Consider the following 25,015-nt stretch of genomic DNA (forward strand, 5'->3'; position numbering starts at 1 on the left):
AAAAAATAAAAATAAAAAAAAAGAAGTGTGTAGTAATTGTATGTTTCTGTTTACTGCTTTTAGCTGCCTCAGTAAAACCGTACACCAAAAAGTCCTATTGACGGATCTGAGATTATCTCCCTTGTCAAACTGTAACTCTTATGCGTTATAGGCCTACGACCAGAGAACTATGCTGAATAATATAGAGTTTAAAATGTGCAATTTTGTGTTCTAAGAAATTTAAAAAGAAAAAGTAAGTTAGCTTCACTGTAATGACTGGGGCCGAGCTGCAGCTCTTTCCAGTGCCTTCAATCTGTTAGCTTCCATGCGAGCTCTTTGTTCATCGGTAAGCAAACTTTCATTGGACAAGCTAGTGTTGTTATTATTTGAAGTCGGTGCCTCCATTCTACTGTATGAGGCGGGAGTTGGTGCCTGCGATTAAATATAGGCAAATAGTCAGTCATTAGCATGCTTGTTTCATAGAAACTTTTTTGAGGATAAAAAGTTGGTCATATAACACATGCGAAATCAAATACCCATAAATAAATATTAGTTTTTATACTTCCAATTATTTGATAACCATATTCTTGGGCTTATGGTGTTTAAGGGTATTTGATTCAAGAAAATGCAAATGTGGTCATTATAACAAATGTACTATAAATGCAGGAGCAAATTAGGATGGATAGTTCTTGGAAGCATTTATAACAAAATTACTTATCAAGAAAAAAATAATCCACACAGATGCCTATAGACGTGTTGACAATGTCATTCTGATCAGGCAACTATTTCTAGCTAAAGCAATTATAGGTTTCTGTTTTGGAAATGGATGGAAAAAGAACCATAGCAAACAGAAAACATTCAAATAAAGAAATGACACTTACTTCAGTAGCTCTATCAAAAATATCACAAAGCATATCTTCTTGTTCAACATCCGCATCATGGTTCGTTGAAGATGGGCCTCCCATGTCATTCTCAGTAGGAATAGAATGGTCTACGAGATTTTAACAACCATCAACAGAATGAAACATCAAATGATATCAGAAGTTCAGTCCCTTCATTAAGAAGCATATCATGAGAGCATATGTGATGGTGCTAGCAATAATCCAAAGTGATATGGGCAAGTTACTTCAGGGCATGTATGGAAAAAACAGAGATTGAGGTTTACAGGTAGGAATCATGATGAAGAAAATGGCCAAACCTCTTTATCGGTGAAATGGCAAACAAAGAAAGGGGCAAGCTGTGTCGTCTACCCAGAACTTAAATGCATAAATACACAAGATCCAAATGCCTTGTCAGCAGCAAGATATCCACCTTACCTTGTTCAAGTTTTGGATCAACATATTCAGGTGGTGATTCATGCAGCTTCATTGGATCCCCTCCACTGGCTACTCTTTCTCTTAAATCTCTGAGACATACCTGCTCAAAGAGCAGAAAAATAATATAAGATAGATTCAAGGCAATTGTATGTGTTTGTGCCATTTCCACGTGCCATGAACATTATTCTAGCAACAAGTCTGAATGCAAACGAAGGAAAATACTTCACCTATCACTCTTTTTTTTTTTCTAACACAATTATGCTATCGAATAGCAAGAGCATTACAGCCAGAGATATCAAAATTAACTAAATTAACCAGGAATGGTGGCAGACACGCAACCCAATTGGATAGGCAAGATCGGCATCTGACAGACTTCGCTAAAGGGTCAGCTACAGTATTAGCTTTTCTTATGATAAATATAAAACAAAAAGTGTACAGTTTTTGGAACCCAGTAATCTCTGAAATAACAATTGTTTTCTATTGCTAATGCGCCTCATAATATATGTACATACACACACATAAATCAAGGAATAAATTGAACAATCATTTGTGTTTAAATACCATATAAAGTGTGTACTTTAAATTCACGTCCTAATGAAGGATTCTATTGTGCACAAAACTCGCTGCATTAGTATCTTATATTTTGAAATGCATGCAAGGAAGAGAAAAACAGAAATATCAATAGAATCAATCAATGAATAAGGGAGACATAAAATTCACTGAGGCACCATTAAAATGGAAGCTCAAAAAGTAAATGCAGAAGTATGTGGCACTTACTATTAAAATAGAAGAAACATCAAAACAAGTAGTGAAGATCAAAAGTAGCCAACAATACTTAATGCTAAATAAAAATTTGTTAATAGAATTACAGAAGTTCTATTGATCATGTCAGGCAACCGATAGGATACTGACTCCTGGCCATTGCCCGCGAGGCTCATAATGAACAATCATCAGATGCAAATTGGAAACGTAGAAAAAATAAATATAAAAATAAATAAAGGAAAAGGAAAAGTGGCTTACCCTGACGCGTTTGGTGGAAGCAACTTGTTCCACCTTATGTACGAATTCATCATATGAGTAATAAGGGAGCAAGCGAGAGTGCCATTCACTGTACAATCGAATCAAGTTCCCTAAATCGCTTACCTATACATGATTTAATTGATAGTTAGACTATATAACAAAGAGAAAATCGAATCACATTATACGCATAAAACCAGACATTTAATAACAAAATAATGAATAATAGACAAAAATAGAGAATATATAGTGGGCAAAACAAGTGTTGAGGAATAAAATTGAATTGAAAACCTCATGGCCACGGCCACGGTACTTAAAATTGCGAGGAAAATGGCGAAGAACGTAGCCAAGACCATCATCTCCCAAAAGAATATCAGGGGTGAGCTTTGGCCTGCTTCTGGGAACCTTTTTTGGCTTCTCGGCCACAGGTTTTGAGTTGGTACTAGTATTAGGAAAAGATGTTGGAAATTTTGAATTGCTGGGATTGCTAGATGAAGGGTTAGGGTTAGAATTAGAATCAGGGCAATCACGGGACCAGTGACCTGGCCTCCCGCACTTGTAACAACCAGTCGGCGCTGCTTTTCCCGGCTCCATTTTGATTTCCCTCCGTCGATTCTCTCGCGTGAATTTTTATCTTTTTCTATTTCATTTTTTACAAATAGTTTCCTTTTTCGTATTGGCGGGAACATTAAGGAGGGAATTCAAGAATACCGCCAATTTTCACAGTGTCTTTCCAGTTCATTAAGGCCATTTCGTATTTGGATTGTCGGGCTCGGGACCCCTCCCACCTGCCTTTCTTTTCCCCTTAGTCGAGCTAATTCATTTATAATTTTGTTCTATTCTTTAATTTAATATATTACTTATTTCTTTATTAATTCAAATTATTCCGTGTAATTTTATCTGCTGAATAATTGTCCTTCTACTCGGCACAATCGAATCAACGAGACCGACTTTTTTTCTTAATTTATTAATTAATAAATTATAATCCTAATTAATACTCACTCTAATTCTAAATAATAATATATTAATTATATTTTAATATTATATTATCTAATAAATAATTTTCTAATTAGATATAATATTAATTATTCTAAGAAATATTATATTAAATATATTAATTAATAAACTAATATTTTAATTAAATAATAATTTAAATTTTATAAAATAATATCTAGAATTATATTTAATAAAAAATTAATTAATTTATATAATACTAAAATTAATTAATAAATATCTTAGTAAATAATTTTTATATTGTTGCACTAATAAAATTTTAAAAATTTTAAAAAATAAAACAGAAATAGCTAATTTTAGAATATTATAAATTATTACTAAATATTAAAAAGATTATTAAACAATATTTATTAACTTAATTTTACAATCGAAATAATAATAACAGTTATACAAACAACTAATTAGTATGAAATCAATATTTTTTTATACTCATTATAAAATAATAATCCAGATAATATGAAAGTAAAAACTTAAATTCAAGACATATATGTAGTGGAAGCAGAGTAATTAGCAAAATGATAGTAGGATGTTTAGAAATTCATCATTATTTGAATAAGCAAGTACAACTTTATGTTGATGTGGTAGGGTATGGTCAACTTCTTTAGCCAGTCTCTTGTCACTTTCTAATATATGATGCCGTTGTCGATTCGCAAAGAGAAATTTAATCTCTACTCTTTAGTTTAGTATTATAATATAGAACTAAACAATATACAGATTGAGAAATTTTCAAATTATAATTTATTTTTTATATTGCAATCCTTCTCAATGAAAAATTGGTCTACAACTTATGGAGAGGATTGCATTATGGTACACTAAAAAGAAAAATACATTATTTTATAATTTAGAAAATGAAATTTCAATTCGACTATAATCAAGAGGAATTGACACTAAAGGAGAAGTTTAGAGACAAATTTTAAATAGTTGAATAGAAAAGTAGGAGGCAATTGAAGTAAATATGACACTAGCACTATAGCCTTGACTTGCTTTCGATTTTTTATTTTTTTTTATTTTTTTATAGGAAATCCTACCTTATCGAAAGAAATTAGAAAATTTGAATTAGATCTCTAAATGATGAAGTATAATTATTTTCATTTTAGTAAATAGTTAATTATATGAATTAAGTATTTTAAAGGTAATGACTAAAAGAACACAAATATCATTTTATTAGTTGTAATCAAGTCTCTTAATTTCATCAAATTAGCCTTTATATAAAGTTTTTGTTGCAATTATATTTAACTTTGAAATTGGCTTATGTTATATAACAGGATTATATTTTATGTAGCATTTTAGTCATATTATTTTTTTTTATTTTTATCTCTTTATTCTCTAGCTCACACTTTATGAGACGAGATATGTGTCTTATTATAAATTATTTTAAAACTAAAAAAATATTTTGGTATAAATAAATTAAAAAATATTATTTTTATTTGTTAGTTTATATTAATTTTTAAACATAAATATAAAATGTCTTGGTGAATTACTCGAATAATTTAAAGAAAATAATAAAAAGCAACCAGTATATATATTTTTAGGACTAAGAAAATATATGCCAAATATTAAATTATCATATATTTTCGACTCACCAAAATATAGTTTAAAAATATAATTTGAAATAAATCACAAACCGATAAAAAAAGGATACCTACGGTGCTCTTGAGATAATATATCAATTTCCCAGTAATTATATATTTTTTAGATTATTTACATAAAATATCTTATTATTTTGAGCAATAAGATTTGTCATTTAGAAATTGTCTTTTTGAATGAGCAGATGAACTCTGAGATGCAATTATTAAAAGCGGTATTATTTTTAAGACATACGACTTAGGAGGAGAAAGAGAGAAATTTTAAAATTTTGAGACATAATATTGCCAAACACGATTTCCATGGAAGAAAAAGAGCCAATGGCAAATGTACCGCAGGCCTGCATTCCCGGCTGTGTTATGACGACACCCAAACTCCACCGGAAAATCGTGAAGAGCAAATATTGTTTGGCGAGATCAAATCTTTTTTCCCAATGAATGTCTGAAAATCTAAGGTGACAGCTTGGACACATTAAACTTAACGTGAACTCAACTACATGTTACCAAAGTACCCGCCCTATTTTTTTTTTATTTTTGTTTCTGTAATTGAATGCTGCCACGTTTAAGGTTAGCTGAACCCATTGGTAAGGGTAAGTAAGTGAGAGTGAGAGATCCCATTTATTACGGTCATCCATCCTTTGTCTTCAATTCATTCACCGATTTCCTGAGTGACTACTGCTCTGTATTATCTATGTATGCGTATTCTCTCTCTCTCTGGAATTATTGTCTCTGCTACAATACTTACAAAGTCCAGATAGATCTATCTATCGTCTTCTTGGATCTCGGGTTTAAATTTAATCAACAAACTCGGGTTTAAATTTAAACAATAAACTTGCTTACTTCATTCATAATTTCTTCTATTATTGCTCTTTGCTCGTAGCTGCTCCATGATCAACCAGATACCACCCAGTCCTCTTCTTACCTGTGCTAGTTTTAGCTGTGGGTACTGCTTCCACGTCAAGGCTGCTCAAAAAATAAAAGTGTGGGTTAGTGTCAATCTCGAGTAGCCCGAGAAACTGAAGAGAGAAAGGATACAAAATACTAGTAAAATAAGTACTGCTTTTATCGTCAAAATTAATAATGCCTGCAGTTTGAGAATATACAAATCATCGAGAGAAGAGAAATTTTTTTAAGAAAGACTATTTTTGTAGTCTGCAACTTGTGTAATGAGTTCACGTGACGACTACGCTGCGATGTCCGTGAGTTTTGCTAGCAAAGAGTTGGAGATACGATGCTACTGCCACTGCCTCGCTTCCATTCAACTTACAAACTTCGCCGCCACTCTCGAGTTTACAGTTTTCCGATTCCATTATTTGGGTGAGTAGCGTAGATGAACTTCCATTACTCCTCCTCCTCCCCTATTATTCACCATGTTTAACTCTGGTTTTTGTTTGAAGGCTAGCTGTCGTTTTTCAAGTCTCTGAAAATGGCGACTGTTCATGTCTTAAGTCTAATTATTGGGATGTTTTTTTAAGTTAATGTTGCGTCTGGGGAAATGGGTAGATCTGAATATTTTGGCATTTTGCTCTCTCCTTGTGGAAACTAGAATCAAAATGATCTGAGAGCTCCCATTTCTGTTCTACACCCAGCTAAAAGAATATCATGGAATCAAGGTACCATTTTCTCTACCTCTTGTTATTTTGTACCATTTGGATTATTTCTCCGGTTACATCCAGTGATGCGGAGGCGCTCTTAACCCTCAAGTCATCAATTGATCCTTCAAACTCTCTGCCATGGCCGCAAGGAAGCGATGCTTGCAAGTGGCGAGGGATCAAAGAATGCATGAACGGAAGGGTCACTAAGCTTGTTCTCGAGTATCTAAACCTTAGGGGTACTTTAGATGCTAAAACCCTTAATCAATTAGATCAACTTCGCGTTTTAAGTTTCAAAGGCAACTCAATTTCAGGCCAAATCCCCAGTCTTTCAGGTCTAGTCAATCTCAAATCCCTCTTCCTCAACAGTAACAATTTCTCAGGCAATTTTCCTGATTCCATTACGAGCCTACACCGTTTAAAAGTCGTAGTTTTAGCTGATAACCAAATTTCAGGTCCACTCCCAGTTTCTCTCCTCAAACTCGCTCGACTATATGTTCTTAACTTGCAAGACAACCGGTTCACTGGGCCAATCCCTCCTCTGAACCAAACTAGTCTCAGGTTTTTCAATGTGTCTAATAATGAACTCTCGGGGGAGATTCCGGTGACGCCAGCCTTGATTCGGTTCAATACGTCGTCATTTTCTGGCAATGTGGATATATGTGGGGAGCAGATTGGAAACCCTTGCAGTAATAGAGAGTTTGGGCCACCAGCCAGCCCTGCTTATCCTAGGGACAGGGAGGGAGGCTCAAAATCATCCTCGAAGCGGAGTAAATTGATAAAGATTATTGTAGGGACCGTGGGTGGATTTTTGGTGGTTTGTTTATTAATTACGATATGTTTAATTCGCATGCACCGTGGTAGAAATAGAAAAGAGGAGCCAGCAGGTGTAGGGGAGGTAAGAAGCAAGGCAAAAGGAGTGGCTATTAGCAGCAGCGGAGAAAATGGTAACGGCGGCGGCGGAGGAGGTAATAACAGTGGAACACAAGGTGGTTTCTCATGGGAGGGAGAAGGATTAGGTACATTAGTATTCTTGGGTGCAGGGGATCAGCAGATGAGTTATAGCCTAGAAGATCTATTAAAGGCATCAGCGGAGACGTTAGGGAGAGGCAGTATGGGAAGCACCTATAAAGCAGTCATGGAGTCTGGGTTCATCGTCACTGTTAAAAGGTTGAAAGATGCAAGATATCCAAGGGTAGAGGAGTTTCGGAGACACATGGACCTGCTTGGTAGGTTAAGGCATCCAAATCTGGTCCCGCTCAGGGCTTATTTTCAAGCTAAGGAGGAACGCCTGCTTGTATATGATTATTTTCCAAACGGCAGTCTCTTCTCTCTCCTTCACGGTATGTCGTTTTTCTTTAGTTTAATTTAATTAATTAATGTTGCTTTTAAGATGCATTCTCTGTTTCGCCCAAATTAAAGAAAAACAATATATATTATTGACGGGAATGTGAAAGGGAAAAAAGCAAAACAGCGGATGGGGGCAAGTATGCTCCCTTCTACCCAACTCAGTTCATGTGCTTTTCCTACCATCCTTTCCTCACTCAAACTTGGCCCTCCATTTATGTCCTTCCTGTGGACCCTTTTACTCTTAAATCCGTCTTTTTGGACCATTTCCAGTGAAAATAGCTCCTGATATTAAAATTTATAAAGTCAGTCACAGCATGTCTGAACATGTTATATCTAAATTGCATTGTATATTTTCTTTTATCAAATTTCTTCATATCTTCTTTTTTATTGTCCATCTTTCTATAAATTGGGGATAGGTGGGTCGCTCTTAACATGAAAGAGATCCGCTGGGGTCATCAATCTTTTGTATAAATGGTGTTGCTTTTAGCAGTTGGTCACCCTTGTAATGATTTAGGTAAATAACGACAATGTGTGTATATCGTTTTTCATTTTTTATATAATATGTTACAATCTTGAAAAAAGGGCTCGCTTTTATAATTGGACAACTCACGCTGTTTGCTGACTGCCGCATGTTAGTGTTGTCCCACTCAACCCTTGTCACAGATATCTTCAGGAATATATTGGTTCTTTGACTGTATTTACATAGATATAACAAAGCCAAATCCAGTCCTCGCTCTTCACTCTTCACTCTTCACTCTTCACAATCAGGCCTATTAGAAAAAATAGTTCTTCTAATTGAATAGGTACCATAAGCAAAGGAACCACTGGACATTCAAGAATCTCCATTTCTTTCTTTAACTCTTACAAGCACATACGGTTAATTATATGCATGAGCCTGAAAAGTACCCAAGACATATTTTGGGGTGAAGTGAATCAGGTTTAGAAGTATTACATGTTCAGTAAGTGTAGTTCTAAATTGAGTAGAATGGTGGAAAATATAGCAGATAACAGTTAGATCAAAGATCGAGATTAATGTTTATTTGAGTGGACTTCAGTTTGGTGTTCCTAACTCTTTATCCTATTTGAGTACGACTATGGATTGTTTGCCTGATATTCAATTAGCAAATGTCAGAGGAAGGCATAAACTTCTCACATGGCAAATGTTGTATGTCTTTGCAATTAGAGAGAATATGCGTCGATTACTTTCTTGCATTATATCTGTGGGTAGTGTCTCAATGAAGTTTTGTCCATAAGAGATTCCCTTCGATCAAGTTTCACAATAAAATATTAGACCCATGATAGTGAACTTCCAATAGATATGAGTTATAAAAGACTAGGTTTACAACACCAACTCAAATAGACAAATAGAACACTTTGGGAATGGAATCATACTTATTTAGCTATCAATCGTTAGGAAGTTTTCTGTTGAATATTCTTTTTGGTTTATTATTTAGTTGAATATCTTGGCTATTTTTACAGGAACAAGGACTTCTGGTGGTGGAAAGCCTCTTCACTGGACTTCTTGCCTCAAAATAGCTGAGGACTTGGCTACTGGACTGCTATATATCCACCAGAACCCTGGCTTAACCCATGGAAACTTGAAATCCTCCAATGTGCTGTTAGGTCCCGAATTTGAGTCCTGCCTCACCGATTATGGTCTGACAGTGTTCCGAGATCCAGATTTGGTGGAGGAACCCAGTGCTACTTCTCTTTTCTATAGAGCTCCTGAAAGTCGGGACATGCGAAAACCATCAACTCAACAAGCTGATGTCTACAGCTTTGGCGTGCTACTCTTAGAACTCTTGACTGGCAAAACTCCATTCCAGGACCTTGTTCAGGAACATGGTTCGGACATTCCTAGATGGGTTCGATCAGTAAGAGAAGAAGAGACAGAGTCCGGTGATGATCCTACCTCAGGCAATGAGGCAGCAGAGGAAAAACTTCTAGCTCTTGTAAATGTTGCAATGGCATGCGTCTCACTTACGCCAGAAAGCCGGCCATCCATGAGGGAGGTATTGAAGATGATAAGAGATGCAAGGGCGGAGGCTCAAGTCTCATCAAATAGCAGCGACCATTCACCTGGAAGATGGTCTGATACCGTCCAGAGCTTGCCTAGAGATGAACATTTGAGCATTTAAGTGGTCGGTGAAGTTAGAGTTAGCGGCTTCAAATTTATGTATTCTGATTTGATTTGATTTTTCAAATTGAAAATTTATTCTTCAACTAGGCATTGTGTAGAGTCTACTGATGTAAAGTTACCACTTCTTTTCCTTTTTTGTTTTCATTCTTAATTTCTTAGTTGAGCAGTATAAGTTTGGGTTGGATAATCCTCCGCATTTGACATTTGTTGGGTGTTTAATGTTAGTGATTTGGTGCATTTTCTTGGATTTATGTGAACCAGGTTCATTCGAGTCTAATTCAAATGAGGCACAATCTGAAAATGGAGGAAAACTGATTGGATGGCTCAAAGGTGCATTAAAATAAACCTACTTGGTAGATAGAGTGAAGGAAGAGAAGACTATGGGGGCTCTGGTAGTCATTGTTAATGGTGCTAATGTGAATTGTTGGGATTAGGATTTTGGGTAAAAGAAAAGGCGATGTATGCTTATGATTCATGGGTATATAGCTTTTAGGCCAAAAATCCAACCCAAGAATAAGGAGGTAAATATATATAGTAGGAAGTAAATTAAAATGTTAAAATAATAAAAGGTTAGAAGGTGGAGTGGAGGAGATAATGTTGAAGAGAAAAAGGTGGGAAATAAAGAGAAGAAAACAAAAGGTGGCAACAAAAATAGAAAAAATTGGGGGTTGGGGTTATAAAAAAGGAAAGGTGGAGAGTCCACAATAATTGGCATCAAATGCTTATGGGGATTCCCACTGTTTGCTGAATGCCAAGATCTGCAATACAAACATCAATTATTTATTTCTTTTTTATATTTATTAAAATAAACTAGACTAGACTGTTTTTTGTTGATAAAAGTGAAAAATACAAATTAAAAAATAAAAGAGAAAAACCTCATATCATAATTCATAATTCATAATTAGGGGCTTTTCGCTTAACTTAATGTGAGCCTACTGGTGGAGGAACTGTGGTGTGTTTGTGTGTGTGTGTCTCTCTCTCCGCGCAAAAACAGAAAGAGAAATATAATATCCATATATATATATATATTATATGCAGCAGAAAAAAAGGAAAGTGAAATAGAGAAACAGTGTACTGTTGTTGTTGTTGTTGTTGTTGGCACTGGCAGACGCAAATGAATGAGTGAGTGATAGGCGAAAAGAAGAAACAAAGGCAAAAGGCAATTAGCCAATTAGGCCACCCGTCGGAAAGTGGCCCTCTTAAAAAGGTAACCCCGACCTCCCTTCCCCTTCCCTTCCCTTCTCTCACTTCATTTTCTTTTCCATAGGGTTTTTGGCCTTTCCTTTGCTCACTTATTCCTTTTCCACCTGATTGCTTCCTTTTATCTTTATTTATTTTTCCAAATTAGGATTCTAGGGTTCACTTTTGGGGGATTCACCAGCTTTATTATTTCTTTTGTTTTCTTCCCGAAATTTCTAATGAATTTCAATTGTTAATTGAAGTGGTTTGGTCGAGCATTTATTATTGTCAAGCAGGGGGGAGTGCTGAGTGGATTTATCTGATTTTGCAAGTGGTGGTGAGATGTGAATTTTGCTGAGCAAAATGGCAGCAGAGTCTAACTCAGGCTTTTACGCGTTGGCTTCTGCGCTCAATCGGCACGCCATATCCTTCCAATCAGAAGCCATAAATAGCTCTTCCGAGATGATTCCGATGGCCAGTGGGAGTAACTACTTCGGGATGAACAATACTGCTACTACTTCTTCTTCTGTTATGTTGCCTGGAGGAGCCAACTCCACCACTCTTCCTCCTCCTGGAATACCTCATGTCAATTCCTGCGCATCTTCTCTGCTTCTTGATTCTGCTCCTGGCCTCAAGCATGACACTGGCTTGGCCGTTGAGTGGTCTGTCGATGAACAGATCATTCTCGAAGAAGGCCTTTCAAAGTACTCTTTTTTGCTTTTCCCTTTCTGTGATAACTCTCTATTTTTCCTTTTTAAATCTATTAGTTATCAAATAGATTATTTTGGCCCTTTCTCTTGTTGCTGATTTAATTAATTATTAAACAATTAAGCAAAAGTAAATATGGTCCTTTTGAGCTAGTCTTTCTGTTTTGACTACCTCTTGAACTTTGTTTCAAAGGCCGGTTAAGGTTCATTAGGTCAATCATATTAATTACAATTTTAAATGTTTGTAGCTTCTATTTTTGTGTATGCAATTATACTGTGCATTTTACAACCACTATACTCTGCTTACTGTGTTTCTTGCACGTTCTCCACAACTGTTCCGTCTTTTCATTCATACTGCATGTTTCTTTCTCCTACGCCCTAAAAATTTGACTGACTTTTTGCTTAACTTTTACTTGCTAATCATTCCATTTCAATATCTAGATTTGCTGACGAGCCAAGTATTATGAGATACATAAAGATTGCAGCTACCCTGCGTGATAAAACTGTGCGCGATGTTGCATTGAGGTGTAGGTGGATGACGGTAGGGTCTTCTCTCCTTGTAAAGATGATTTTCATGTCTTCTTTCATCATGTTGCTTCTTTTGAAATATTTGATTCTTTTGGCTTCCTTTGTTGTTCATTTTCAAATTTAAACATTTTATAACTTGCTGCTTTTGTCTTTGCCTATCTCAAATTACCAAAATTTCTTTTGGATAGGATTTGAAAGTTAAGAAGTGCTAAGATTGGTGTTTTTCATTGTTAATCTTTTTTCTTTCCCCAAAAACTGCATCTTAAGAAGAATACATGGGAGAAGAATTGTTGCTGGTAGATGCTTTCATCATGTGCTTGGTTTATTAATCATCTAAATCTATACGAATAAAAGAGGTATACTAGCAAGTATGTTTCTGAACTTTCCACATGATGCTTCTTAATGTGTTGGTCTATCTGATCTTCGATTATTTGCCTTTTTCCTCGACAGGCATTCTTTTTATGGTCAAATATTATGATTGGCATGCTGGATTTCTTTTTTTAATATTCCTTGGATATGTTTGTTTGAGTTAAAAGATACTGATGAATACTTTTCACAGAGAAAGCGAAGGAAAGCGGACGAGTATAATTTGGGAAAGAAGGTCAATAATAGGAAGGTATTAAAGATCTTTATAGAAGCTTTTTTCTCTTTAATTCTTATTTTTTTTTTAAATTATCTGTTTTCTTTTAAAGTTTTCCAACTTCTGCTTCTTTACTTTTTTGTTTAATGCCTTGGAAAATTTTCTGGTTTAGTTTGCAGTTAAAAAATATGTGATCTCCATATGAATGCTTAAATTTTACTCACCATCATACTAATAATTTTGAACTGAAACTGAATGATAAAAACAGTAATTTGCCTGTAAGCCTGGCAGTATTGTTATGGACTGCAGCCCTGCGTTATCATCTCTTCTTTTAATATGGGCTTAGGCAAGCTCTGGAGAGAGCTCGCTTCCTGCAGCCCTGCTTTGTCATCTCTTTTTGTATCATAGGTTTTGCCAACCCCTGGAGGGAGAAAAGTTATACTGTTTCGCCTTCATAACTTATTATGAAACTTGCTGCATGCATTTGTACTTTTTGGTGGCTGGAATTCTGGTCTTCATTGGTTTATGATTTCTGGAATAGTGGTAAATAGCCCTGAAGCGAGCTTAATAATTACCACTTAATTTACTTGTAGTGTAGCACAAAGTATGATATATGTTTTAATTTATTGAACAAATTAATGTCTTTAAGATGGTAATGTTGATTGCAGTACCAGTATTCTAAAGATCATTCTTCTTCAGGATAAGCTGGTGGAATCATCGTCAAAGATGAATGTGCCTTCAGCTTTGCCACAAAACATGGCTTTGTATCCTTTGATGATGCACCATCCAGACCAGGGCGAGCCTTTGTCCTTTGAAGGTTAGTGTTCTGATATCCCATAGGAGAATCTTAACTGTTCTTTTTCTTTCAAGGCTGTAGGGTGTGTGTGTCTGTAACTTTCTTTTCTTTTGCATCTTTATATAGAACTTAAAACCTAATACCGGTTTATTTTTTCCTCTTTCTTAGTAATCCTAGCATGTCTTTTGTTAGAAGTTGTATTTATCCTACATTGCTTGGTTACTAGGCTGTTATAGTATATATAAGTGGATTGGACACCCTCTTCCTTTGAGCTAGCTTTTAGGAATGAGTTCTACCTAAGCCCATTTATCATGATATCAGAGCCGGCCTTTTGCCTGCGATGGTGGGTTTGGACTCGGCCTGTTTGCATGTCACGCTAAGAGTGAGGGAGGGTGTTAGAAGTTGTATTTATTCTACATTGCTTGGTTACAGGCTGTTATAGTGTATATAAGTGGATTGGGCACCCTCTTCCTTTGAGCTAGCTTTTGGGAATGAGTTCTACCCAAGTCCATTTATCATCTTCAAAGAAAAAACATTGAATTGTAAAGCTCATTAAAAGGATGTATTTAGTGAAACTGACGGGTTGAAGGTGGAATTTTGGGTCATTATTTTGTACATTTATTATTTTGATGGGACATGAGATTTTTATAGTTTTAGGTCCTTGAATTCAGATTTTGGTTAGACGCATTTGGTTATTACCAAATTGTTTCTCTAAGTTGAATTTTATTAACAATAGCAGGTCCAGAAAATATCTTGCTAGGAGATTCAGATCTTTAGGAATTTTGTGCTCTGTTTTGTGGAAATTGCAGAAACCTGATAAAGAAATAAGATCCCAAAGCCTTGGTGTTTTATTTACTTTTGTGACGCAGGACAGCCTTAGAATCTTCAAATATAGGAGCTGTCTTTTTAGGATAGCGATGGAACAAGGATATGCAGAGGCTATAATGAAGAAGTTCCAATCTTGTAATCATAAAGAAGATTCAGATTTGGTGTCAAATGAAGGGGAAATTATCTAATCTATTGACTGGTATTTTAAAAATGAGATTAGAATGCAGAGGAGTTGCAGAAGATTCAAGTGACAGTTAAGGAAAGAGGTTGCTTTTGACGGGGAAGAAGCTACTTGGAGATAAAAGTGAGGGAGGGTGCTAGGCAGCTAGCACTCTCAGACAATTTCAACTGTCAGCGCTACTATGCCAAACAACTTAAGTTTCCAAAAGTAGAGATTGCACCATCATATAGATGAGCTTCTTCATGGTGAAAACAAAATCTGGACAACTTGAAGTCACAAAGCGATCCGAGTAGTTGCTTGCTAAGGATTGCTTCCCATTGAAATATTTCAACATAAAAGAGAACATTTGAAATATGGCTAGTAAGTAAATATCCTAAACACCCTATCTAATTGTGAAACTTAGACAAGTTGTGACAAGAATCCCCTTATAACATATAAGCAAGGGTACAGTTACGAGCTCATTCGAATCCACCTACACGTATGGAAGAACTAGTAAAACCAGCAAAAGTGGAAAAAGGAAAGTACTATTTGAGAGGCAAAATAAGTATAATTTTCAAGCAAAAGAAGTATAATTTTCGATAGGCATTAGCGTAAACTTGACATTGAACATGTTAGATTTGGAAGACATAGGAAAAAAATGTTTCATCTTTCTAAAAAGTCGCAAATGATACAATCCAGTGAAACAATATAAAGGGTTGGAATCAAGCCCGAGTTATGGACCAAATCTAAGAATATAAGATTTCATTTAATGAGATTCGAGGTCGAATTTTGGTCAGATAGGGCATACCTTAGTTTTCAAAGCCACAAGGGGTGCACTTGGTTTCTAGGCTCAAGGCAGAAGCATGCACTTGAGGGATCTGAGCTGCCTATTATTGAACATGACATTAGACAATAGATAGTTTTGATTTGCAAGTACCAAGAACTAAGTGCAAAAGAAAGAAAGAAGTTTTAATTTTGTGAAGAAGATAATTGCTAGTGCTAATTCAACACAAGTTATCAGAACACAAAAACAGAATGAAAGATCACACCAATCTGCAAGTTCATCCTCGAGCTACAATGAAGTTAACTGCCAAATTTAGTTTGACATAATCCACTTTTATAGGCAAACTTTGCCCAATCTATCCCTATGATAAGATCAAGTAATTCTTAAATGTAAGTCACATCAATGAAGATTTCGTGATGCCGTTTGTACTATTCTTCTAATCGAATGTATAATGGGCATCAATGGGTCCGAGTTTTGGATAAAATTTGGAGAATTTGTTGTAAATGAAGAAAAGTTAATTCTTGATTTTTTCTTACTTACTAGAAAATTTAGAAACTATGATTCATTGAAGAATGCATGGTAACTGTACAAATTTTGGTGCTGAGGGGAGTAGTGAGCTCTATAACATATTCTTCTTATTGTTGACTCGGTAAATAACTTGTGTATGTATTTTGAGACCTGCTGCCTTGAGGTTCTGAAATCGCTTGTATTTCTTGCCTTGATCTTTTCATTTTTCTTTCTTTTTTCTGCTTTTTATATTGGAGATTTGGTCTGCATTTTTTTCTCTCCTTCCTCCTGTCCATACTCTATCCCTTTGTTGATATATTTGTTAACTTGGCTGGTCTCAGGAATAAGTGGTACATCTAGGCATCTCTTGGAACAAAATGTCCAAGCTTTTAGTAAAATCACGGCTAACCTTTCTACCTTCAAGGTGATTGCTCCATTCTCTTCTTTATTCATTTATTTATTTTTTCTTTTCCTAATTTTACTGTTGATTCAACCAAAAACTAGCTTATAAAGTGATGTGATTCACCATATCTGTAAAGGATATATAGTCATTGCTCCATGCTTCCTGCAACTATTTTATCTAATTCTAATGAGGTCTTATGACTATTCTTAAATGTTTGCCGTCATGGATGACGTTTGAAAAGTTATTTCCAGAGCTATGCTAGTGCTTTTGAGTTAATATTTCTGAATGGAAAATAAAAAGCTACAAAAAGGTGAATGTTCTGTTGCAGTTCCATAATTTAGGGATGCTTTCTCTTTTTAGTTGGATGTCTTCTTTATTATAGCTTGATGCATATCATTTATAAAGTTGAAGCCTGACTTTAGGAGGCACACTGGCATTAAGCTCTTGCTGATTTGCTATTGTTTATGCATTTTTTCTAACTAAATGTTGTGGTGCTTGATGTTTCATTGGTACTATTCGTAGACTAGTTATGGCATGCTAATTTGATACTTTTGCAACAGTTACAGGATAACATTGACCTCTTCTGTCGCACGAGGACCAATATTACTGCCATTCTGAATGAGTATGTGGATGTTTTCAATAGTCATTTCACTATATCACGATTGATTGTCATTCTACTTGTGATGGAATTTGACTTTGCCATTGTGGAATTTCCTGTTTTGACATTCTGCAGCATGAGAGGTATGCCCGGCATCATGAGCCAGATGCCGCCACTGCCTGTATCTATTAATGAGGATCTTGCAAATAGTATATTACCAAGTACAACTCAGGTAAGCTCTATGCAATTTGGCTTACTTGGATATTCTATGGATACCATGCCAACCAACAAGTGCAGACGACAAAAATTTGAACTATGAGCAATTCATTGATTCTTTCCAGTTCTGACAGATGAACCCATGATCCTGGTTCAGGTGGTTGATATTATGTATTTTCTATTCATCTGATGTCATCATTAATGGAAATTCTAGTTGCAAATAAACCAAGAATCAAGAATCAAGAATCAATTTAGATTGTAGGATTTAGTGGTAATTTTTAACTTAATTACAAATGACACATGCGTGAAACAAACACAAGATGAAGAAAATTGAATTGTTGAACAAGAATTTAATGATTATGTGGACCATGAAGAAGGTGCTTGCTTTTCTGCGAGGTGGGGCACGTCATAATCCTTCAATACTCATGTCTCTGTTCCTGTAACAGTACTAATATAATTGCTCTGACATTCTGATAATCCCAGATTTTTACTGTAAGAGTATATTGTTTCATCACGATACTTCTTTCTGCCACGAAAAATTAATGTCTGATATGCCTATGCAATGTACGTGTACGAATTTGTATTTTTTTGTTGCTCCGGAGTTTGTTGATCTCACAACTTATTGGTTTTAAATATTTCTCTCAATAGTAAATCATAGTTGCTCTTAGTCCAGTCTCATGTTTGCTCCTATTATGCGTTCAGTGAGCACCCCATCTTTAACAGGCATCAGGCATCAGGCATCAGCTATTAACCTACGATTTGTGCTAGTGCAGTAGAATTTACAATTCTTAGATTATGAACCATTTTCTCTTGCGTGATTTTATATTTTGACATTTTCTTTTTGCATCTGTAGTCAATGATGTTTTGCTCGCCTAGTGGGATCCAACTGAAGCAGGAGCCAAGGTGCTGATGGAGAATTGTTAAGGTGGATTCAATTTTATCTGGTCTGTGTAAGTACAAAAATTTTACTGTTGTAAATGCTAAGCAGTTTGGTAGGAGGCGGTTCTTCCTTTTGTTGTACACATACTCATCATACTTACGGTCCCGCAATGGAGAAATTTGTAGAGATCCCATTTTTGGTACCTGATATGATTATCTCACTAGGTATGGAACCCAAGCACCAGACAATAAGAATGCCGACTGCTCATTGTTCCTATGCTCCAGGGAGAATCTCTAACCAAAATACTTTTTTTTTTTATTTATTTTTTTTATTTTAGATGATTTTGTATTGCAGTTCCTTGTGTACAAATTTATGAGACAACACCTTGGAGTGGAATATTTGGTGCTTGATTTATAACTACTTCTAGCATATTACGATGTTCTCGGTTTTCATTATGTACGATTAGACCAGTAAATATGGTTTTGATGAAATTGATTTTGCTTTCTTAAGAAGGAAAAAGAAAGAAAACAGGAGAAGATAACTCTTCTCATTTAGTCATATTGGTTATCTATGTTATTTTGTTTTTTGGTTTAGAAAAAGGTGCAATACAGCAGTTGAAGTTTAATTGCATTGCAACCTTGATTCACCCCTTTCATTAGATATTGTTTTTTGATCAATTCATTAGATACTCCTCTGATTGATAAATATTGTCTGTGCACATGACTGGAAGACTTATGTCAGCAATGGGCGATAATAATGAGATCTGCACATGATGAGCTACAGTACAGTTGCTTTGCCTGCAAAATGCCTCAGAATTATTATTATGATTGTTGGACCGCAGGGTTCCTTCCCTCCCTCTCCCTCCTTTGGGGGTTTCAAGATATTTTGCTATACCTAATCCCTGTCTCCCCATTATTTTCACATTCTATATACAGAACGTTAGGCTGCCAAATGCCAACGATTCTTAATTTCTTTTTTCGTTTCTTTTTTTCAGAAAATAATTTGTCAAGTGAAATCCAAAGTTTCTATACGTATCTAATCCATCAAGGATGAGAATGAATGTTTTTTAATATTTAATTTAAGGGAGTTAGAAAGAGTTAGTCTCTCTGCTTATAGATTTACTTTACATCTCAATCATCTGATTTATCTAGTTTTTGAGGGTATGAAAGGTTTTAATGAGCGAGAGAGAGAGAGAGAGAGAGAGAGAGAGAGATTAGATAAATAATGATGCGAGGAAAGGAATTTGTATCTCATGTAAAAGCATCAGGCATCAGAAAATCTTTCATTTTTCATAGCAAGAAAAGCTATTATTAAGGTTCCAGGGGAAGTGACAAAAGCGGAGTTGACTAATACTATGCTTCTTGTTGTGTTTTTGGCATTTTGTCGAAGCAGTTGGTATGTTTCTTGGTCACGACTAGGGTACAACTTTGGTTCTCCAAAGTGGCCACTAACAAGCTGTTCCAAACAAAAATTTATGCATGCGAGATGTTTATTCACATATTTGTGATGTGCATATGCAAACAATTGGGGCTTTTTTTTTTGTTTGTTTGTTGTTGATGGTATTCCTTATTTGTTTAATATATTTTAGTTTAATCATCATGGACTGTGTTTTCCCTTTCCAGGTCAAAAAATGTGCTACTATATTGTCTAGTCTCGTGCAAACAAACACTAGCCGAATTAATAAATTTATATCATAATAGGGTTTGATGGCTTTGTCAAGGTAATTTAAGAAGAAAAATGGTACTGAGAATAAAGGCAATGCTGCTGCTGTTGTAATAATAGGATTGATAAGGACATGTTCAGATGGCTGTGTCTTTGGGACGGCAGCACTCGAAAGACATTTTTCAGTTAAGAGTGGAGAGGTTAGTCTGGACTCTTCCTCTGGGCGGCAACATGTCGTTGAATTTTGGTGATATGGATTGGATTCTCATGTGCTTTAATCCACCACATGCCTTTGACTTAATGCTCCTCTCCTATTCTCTTTTGTCTTTCGGTTTTTCTTTTATCATTATTAATATTAATTTTGTTGATACATATATATGTTTTTCATTTTCATGTTATTGTGTGTATCCCCTCCATTTCTGTAATTTAGTTAAACTAACTGAAAGAAAAAGAAAGGGGGGAACAATATGTTTTACAATATTATAAAAATGCCCTTGAAAATGTGTCATATACACATGAGTTAAAGTTTTTATTGGTGAGTGATGGTTTCATATTTAACGAATGGAATTTGAGGATAAGTCGCTTTCCCGCTTACAAAAGGCGTCGGCAAATGGCGAAGAGAGGCCCTCCTAACCCACCTGGGCATTGAACCACTTTATTTTATTGCTTTCATGAAATGAACCCAAGCATTTTTGATGTCGTCAATAAAAGTCAAGAAAAGAAGTTAGGTTCGATTCCAACCAATATTTATCGTTTTCCCACTCTTTTATGCTAGCCATGCTTCTTGGCTTTTCATTCAATAATGGAAAATAAGGACAATATGAATGAATGGTAACATTATTATTATTATTATTATTATTATTTTCAAGTGTATCTATGTTTACAAGACTTGGTCTCTCCAACACCATTAATTTCCCAAGAGTAAAATGCTCTCCTTGTGACAATTGTCGCCATTTCGCTGCTCTCTCCTTCTTTGTTCTCTTCCCTTTGTGCTCTTTGTCCCCCCTCCCTAATTCTCTTCCTTACACTCCGGAAATTAGTAGCTCCTTTCCTTCCAAACTAACTATATATACACACGCACACACGACCCTAGTGGCGCTTGCCCCTTCTACAATTCTACCCTGCAACTCCTTAACTCAAACATGGTCGAATCCAATCCACCTCTCCAACTCTCTTATACAGCTCTTACCCATCAGATTCCGGAGCCACTCGAACGTCACACCCCCCAGAGCGGAATGGAGGAATGCCAACTCCCTCTCGTAGACCTCAATTGCTTAAAGAGCGGTGCTGAAAAGGAGAGATCAGCCTGTTCTTCAGCAATATCCACAGCTTCTTCGGAATGGGGATTCTTCCAAGTAGTGAACCATGGCATAAGCCCTGAGCTTCTCAAGAATATGAGAAGAGAACAAGTGAAGTTGTTTCAAACACCTTTCCACAGGAAGGCTACTTGTGGCCTTCTGAACAACTCGTACAGATGGGGTACCCCAACGGCTACTTGTCCCAACCAATTCTCCTGGTCCGAGGCTTTCCACATTCCTCTCACGAAAATTTCAGAACAAGCTTGCTATGGCGAGTTCACTTCTCTAAGGTATCCCCAACTTCTCATCACCATCGCATTGCACAGAGTCTTCCAAGTTTTGACTTGTCAAAAGCAAAAAAATGATTCCTCTTCCTGACAAGACACCCAAGCCCCAGTAAAATAATTGCAACCCAAAATATAAATAAGACTTTCATGCACCGTTTGCCTCATCATATTCTTTTGCTTATTAAATATAGGAGAATACTTTCCGCTGAACTAACAGTAACAGTAATCTGATTTGCTGACTTTTAAGACATAATTAAGGAAAAACAATCTTTAGCTTTTGGAAAAGGCATCACCGACCAAACCACCGTTGTTTCTTTTTTCTCTTTTGTATATAGAAAAAATTAAATTTTTAATACCATAACCACTGATATTTTATCTAATCAATAGGGAAGTTATGATGGAATTTGCAGCAGCAATGTCAAAGCTAGCCAAGTTGCTGGCGGGGATCCTAGCCGAGAACCTGGGTCACCCAAGGGCAGTGTTCGAAGAAATTTGTCATGAAAGCAACTGCTTTCTTCGTTTAAATCGCTACCCAAGCTGTCCAATATCTCCAGAGATGTTTGGTCTAGTGCCCCACACTGACAGTGATTTCCTTACAATCCTTTATCAAGATGAAGTTGGTGGACTTCAACTCATGAAGGATTCTAAATGGGTGGCTGTAAAGCCTAATCCGGAAGCTCTTATCGTTAACATTGGAGATCTTTTTCAGGTAGTATCCTGATCGTACCGTCTTAAGCATGTACTTGTGTGAATGTTTCTTCATTTGGTACTGACTTGTTCTCGAAATGATGACTCGGACTGCAGGCGTGGAGCAACGACATCTACAAGAGCGTGGAGCACAAGGTGATGGCCAATGGAAAGATGGAGAGATACTCAGTTGCCTACTTTCTTTGCCCGTCATACGACTCCCTGATAGGGAGTTGCAAAGAGCCTTCGATATATAGAGAATTCACTTTCGGGGAGTACAGGGAACAAGTTCGAGAAGATGTCAAAACAACTGGGCACAAAATAGGCCTTCCAAGATTCTTACTTTAAATTTACAGATTAGATCATTAATTAACTCACCATTGACTTGATCGAGCACCCAAAATAAAAGAATATTTAGGCTCTCTCTGCACTAACTATCAAAGAACGGCGGGAAATAGGCATACACCACTGGCTGTTGGTTTAAGAGATTCAACTTGCACCCTTAATTTGTAATTTTTCCTATTCCTTGTATTAATTACAGAGAGTAGGCCTGTCGTTTTGATGGAGATGATTTTTTACCACGTCAGGTATTATATATGAAGGTTTTGCACAACCCAATAATCCAATACTGAGACAAAATAAATTATTATTCTGTTACACCCAGCCAGGAACAGGGACTAAAAGAAATTAGCTCGAGAGGGAGAACAAGAGTTTTTTGCTGTTTAAATTATGCGATCACCCTTTCTAATAAACTATATATTATGTGCAGACTTATGCCTTTTCTTTTATTTTTGTCAAGAGCAGACTTATGTTTCTCTAACAGATCCAATAATGCCTTTAGCTTGCTCATATAACATGCCATTTTAAGGCATCATGTGCACCAAATTGAAAAAAATGTAAGTAAACATGTAACCTTTATTTGAGAAATTAAATATTTGAGTGAATTAATCAATCTTCTTTTCTTTTTAATAATATTGTTATTACAAAAGAAGAAAAAGTGGTGGATGCAAAACCACCCTGCTACAGACCACAAAAGCTTCCATGCGAGTATGCATAAACTCCAAAATCCACTTTCATTGCCCATGACTTTCTTGGACCAGCTTCATTGCTCATTTTTCTCTGCTTCATTTTTCCACATAATGAGTTATAACCTGCGGAGAACGATCAACACTATCCTTTAAAATGAGTTATAACCTGATTGCATTCGCCATTATACCAAAGAAGTGGACTTGCTGAATCAAAACTCTTACCTAATCCTAAACCTCTAAATGGAAGAACGCTCAATATCTTTATGGGTCTTGAACTGCAAAATCATCCCAAAATTAGACCTGCCTACCACAGAAGTTAGGACTTCATAGTAAGACGCCGAATGTAAAAGTCCATTTTACTTGAGATCCAGAACACTGCATCTCAGCCCATTCCACCTAAGTGCGAAATCATGATGAGGTACACCCTTGAATGCAGTGTCCAGTTCATTGGAACAAGCATAAAAATTATGGTCGCTGTTGCCTTTTTTGCTTGGGTAATTCCCTTAAAAGGCAGTCAGAATTCGTACATTTGCAGCCAAATATAATGGGATTCTGAATAAGTTTGCCAGCAGAAGTCAAGACTCTCTTCAGGTGGGCAGTCAAATAATGGTTACTTAAAAGGGTAAATGGAACAAACTGATAACTACTCATATCTGAATATTTTAACATTTGTTGTAGCAGCGAGAAAAGAAAACACACACTATTATTATTAAAGACAGAAAGATTCATGTCATGGCTTAGAAAAGGCAAAAAGGTAATCTCTATTTTATTGAAACGCTTGATTCCAGAAATATATAACATAATTTATATTGTATGGGAGAAGAAATTCTTCATGGTAATAAGTCCTAAACTAATAACCATTTGACAACACCCAGATGATATACGCACAATCCATGGCGAAGATGTGATGAGATTAGAGCTCCAAAGAAATATGGATATGAAATTCAGTCAAGGAACAAGGAGACCTTGTTTTTGAGACTGGTCTTCTTCTTCATATTGGAAAGGGGAAGCATTTGTTGCGGAGCATCATTGTGATTTTGGTTCTTCAAGTCAGAGACCAAAACTATATCATCAATGACATTCTGAGTTTTGATAGACTCGAGAGGCTTCTTGAGCAAGGGCCCCAAGAAAAGATGAAGCATGTCCTGAGCAGGATCCCCTGTCCTTGTGACATTAATTAAGCTTTCTTCACTCGCACAAGCAGCTGTGCTTTGGACATGCTCAGTCCTACAGGTTGCGACTTCTGTATTACGTGACTCTGAATCATGATTGAGCTTGACGTACTGCATTAATAGAAGTATAATTATAAAAATCGTATATAGAAAGTAGCAAATGGCTTAAAATTAAATGAAAGAAAAAGTTAAAAACAAAACAAACAAACAAACCTCGTGAGCAATGGTAACCAGGTCTTCAACTGTCAAGTCTGGTTCGAAGTCCTCCTCGTCGGTAAAGACAGCATTTTGGGGTTTTCGTTTTTTCCTAACCTTTCTACTAAGACCATCACCACCGCCACCATCATCATTATCATCTTTTTCACGTTTAGTTTTTGTAAGAGAGAATGAATTGGTAGGCTCTCCATACTCTTCTGCCCTACGCTTATTTTCCTTCGTCTTCTTCTCCTTCTCCTTCTTTTTCATATCTTCATTAGTATCGGCGAACGAAACACTTGGACCTACCATCCACTTAGGTAAACGCCGCGTACTTCCTTCCATCTTTTTCTTTTTCTACAGTTCTGTTTCTTTCCGACAATATAATATAATGCATAACCACGAAGCTCGATAAATTTCCAAATTGATGGCCAATTTCATCGGCAATATCACCAAAGCTATAAGAATTGCAAGATTTTTCAGAGAGATGAACCCCTCTCTCCCGTCGTCGTCGGTTAGATCGTCTAAC

General features: G+C 36.0%; 5 protein-coding genes across 8 annotated transcripts; 3 read left to right on the plus strand and 2 right to left on the minus strand.

Annotated features, from left to right (window-relative positions):
* Positions 1-12: 12 nt before the first annotated feature.
* LOC8275348 (TIMELESS-interacting protein) lies at positions 13-3,117 on the minus strand. The gene is made up of 5 exons (XM_002518765.4): positions 2,604-3,117; positions 2,316-2,438; positions 1,296-1,395; positions 861-970; positions 13-411 (listed from the first exon to the last, which is right to left on the minus strand). The coding sequence occupies exons 1-5, from the start codon at positions 2,904-2,906 to the stop codon at positions 244-246; spliced, it is 804 nt and encodes a 267-aa protein (XP_002518811.1). The 5' UTR covers positions 2,907-3,117; the 3' UTR covers positions 13-243.
* Positions 3,118-5,211: 2,094 nt separating this feature from the next.
* Positions 5,212-10,238, plus strand: LOC8275350 (inactive leucine-rich repeat receptor-like serine/threonine-protein kinase At1g60630). Of its 2 annotated transcripts, none has more exons than XM_015718895.3 (3): positions 5,212-6,226; positions 6,307-7,844; positions 9,331-10,238. In XM_015718895.3, the coding sequence occupies exons 2-3, from the start codon at positions 6,512-6,514 to the stop codon at positions 9,987-9,989; spliced, it is 1,992 nt and encodes a 663-aa protein (XP_015574381.1). In that variant the 5' UTR covers positions 5,212-6,226; positions 6,307-6,511; the 3' UTR covers positions 9,990-10,238. The 2 variants fall into 2 exon arrangements, with proteins under 2 accessions (XP_015574381.1, XP_015574382.1); XM_015718896.3 differs by having other exon boundaries at positions 6,312-7,844.
* Positions 10,239-10,892: 654 nt separating this feature from the next.
* Positions 10,893-18,594, plus strand: LOC8275351. Of its 3 annotated transcripts, XM_015718900.3 has the most exons (10): positions 10,893-11,198; positions 11,434-11,874; positions 12,319-12,418; positions 12,965-13,021; positions 13,685-13,802; positions 16,402-16,484; positions 17,024-17,085; positions 17,197-17,293; positions 18,131-18,227; positions 18,382-18,594. In XM_015718900.3, exons 2-9 carry the CDS (start codon positions 11,534-11,536, stop codon positions 18,185-18,187), a joined length of 915 nt encoding a protein of 304 aa, XP_015574386.1. In that variant the 5' UTR covers positions 10,893-11,198; positions 11,434-11,533; the 3' UTR covers positions 18,188-18,227; positions 18,382-18,594. The 3 variants fall into 3 exon arrangements, with proteins under 3 accessions (XP_015574386.1, XP_015574384.2, XP_015574385.1); XM_015718898.3 differs by having other exon boundaries at positions 11,467-11,874; positions 18,131-18,594; XM_015718899.3 differs by having other exon boundaries at positions 10,894-11,198; positions 18,131-18,594.
* A 2,095-nt stretch (positions 18,595-20,689) lies between these two features.
* LOC8275353 (gibberellin 2-beta-dioxygenase 6) lies at positions 20,690-22,879 on the plus strand. Its single transcript, XM_002518770.4, has 3 exons — positions 20,690-21,407; positions 21,792-22,113; positions 22,209-22,879. Exons 1-3 carry the CDS (start codon positions 20,962-20,964, stop codon positions 22,437-22,439), a joined length of 999 nt encoding a protein of 332 aa, XP_002518816.1. The 5' UTR covers positions 20,690-20,961; the 3' UTR covers positions 22,440-22,879.
* Positions 22,880-23,864: 985 nt separating this feature from the next.
* Positions 23,865-24,996, minus strand: LOC8275354. Its single transcript, XM_002518771.4, has 2 exons — positions 24,505-24,996; positions 23,865-24,402 (listed from the first exon to the last, which is right to left on the minus strand). Exons 1-2 carry the CDS (start codon positions 24,829-24,831, stop codon positions 24,064-24,066), a joined length of 666 nt encoding a protein of 221 aa, XP_002518817.2. The 5' UTR covers positions 24,832-24,996; the 3' UTR covers positions 23,865-24,063.
* Between the last annotated feature and the right edge of the window lie 19 nt (positions 24,997-25,015).

The sequence above is a fragment of the Ricinus communis genome, chromosome 6 (assembly GCF_019578655.1).
Source record: "Ricinus communis isolate WT05 ecotype wild-type chromosome 6, ASM1957865v1, whole genome shotgun sequence".
In the NCBI taxonomy this organism is placed as follows: Eukaryota; Viridiplantae; Streptophyta; class Magnoliopsida; order Malpighiales; family Euphorbiaceae; genus Ricinus; species Ricinus communis.

Excerpts from the sequence above, each read along its gene's own strand:
- LOC8275348 (XM_002518765.4), bottom strand. The coding sequence starts at position 2,906 with ATGGAGCCGGGAAAAGCAGCGCCGACTGGTTGTTACAAGTGCGGGAGG. Across the intron at positions 2,439-2,603 it reads ACCGTGGCCGTGGCCATGAG|GTAAGCGATTTAGGGAACTT; the intron begins GTTTTCAATTCA and ends AATCATGTATAG. Across the intron at positions 412-860 it reads TTTTTGATAGAGCTACTGAA|GCACCAACTCCCGCCTCATA; the intron begins GTAAGTGTCATT and ends ATTTAATCGCAG.
- LOC8275350 (XM_015718895.3), top strand. The coding sequence starts at position 6,512 with ATGGAATCAAGGTACCATTTTCTCTACCTCTTGTTATTTTGTACCATT. Across the intron at positions 7,845-9,330 it reads TCTCTTCTCTCTCCTTCACG|GAACAAGGACTTCTGGTGGT; the intron begins GTATGTCGTTTT and ends CTATTTTTACAG.
- LOC8275353 (XM_002518770.4), top strand. The coding sequence starts at position 20,962 with ATGGTCGAATCCAATCCACCTCTCCAACTCTCTTATACAGCTCTTACC. Across the intron at positions 21,408-21,791 it reads GGCGAGTTCACTTCTCTAAG|GGAAGTTATGATGGAATTTG; the intron begins GTATCCCCAACT and ends TCTAATCAATAG. Across the intron at positions 22,114-22,208 it reads ACATTGGAGATCTTTTTCAG|GCGTGGAGCAACGACATCTA; the intron begins GTAGTATCCTGA and ends CTCGGACTGCAG.
- LOC8275354 (XM_002518771.4), bottom strand. The coding sequence starts at position 24,831 with ATGGAAGGAAGTACGCGGCGTTTACCTAAGTGGATGGTAGGTCCAAGT. Across the intron at positions 24,403-24,504 it reads TGGTTACCATTGCTCACGAG|TACGTCAAGCTCAATCATGA; the intron begins GTTTGTTTGTTT and ends CTATTAATGCAG.
- LOC8275351 (XM_015718900.3), top strand. The coding sequence starts at position 11,534 with ATGGCAGCAGAGTCTAACTCAGGCTTTTACGCGTTGGCTTCTGCGCTC. Across the intron at positions 12,419-12,964 it reads TGAGGTGTAGGTGGATGACG|AGAAAGCGAAGGAAAGCGGA; the intron begins GTAGGGTCTTCT and ends TACTTTTCACAG. Across the intron at positions 13,022-13,684 it reads AGAAGGTCAATAATAGGAAG|GATAAGCTGGTGGAATCATC; the intron begins GTATTAAAGATC and ends ATTCTTCTTCAG.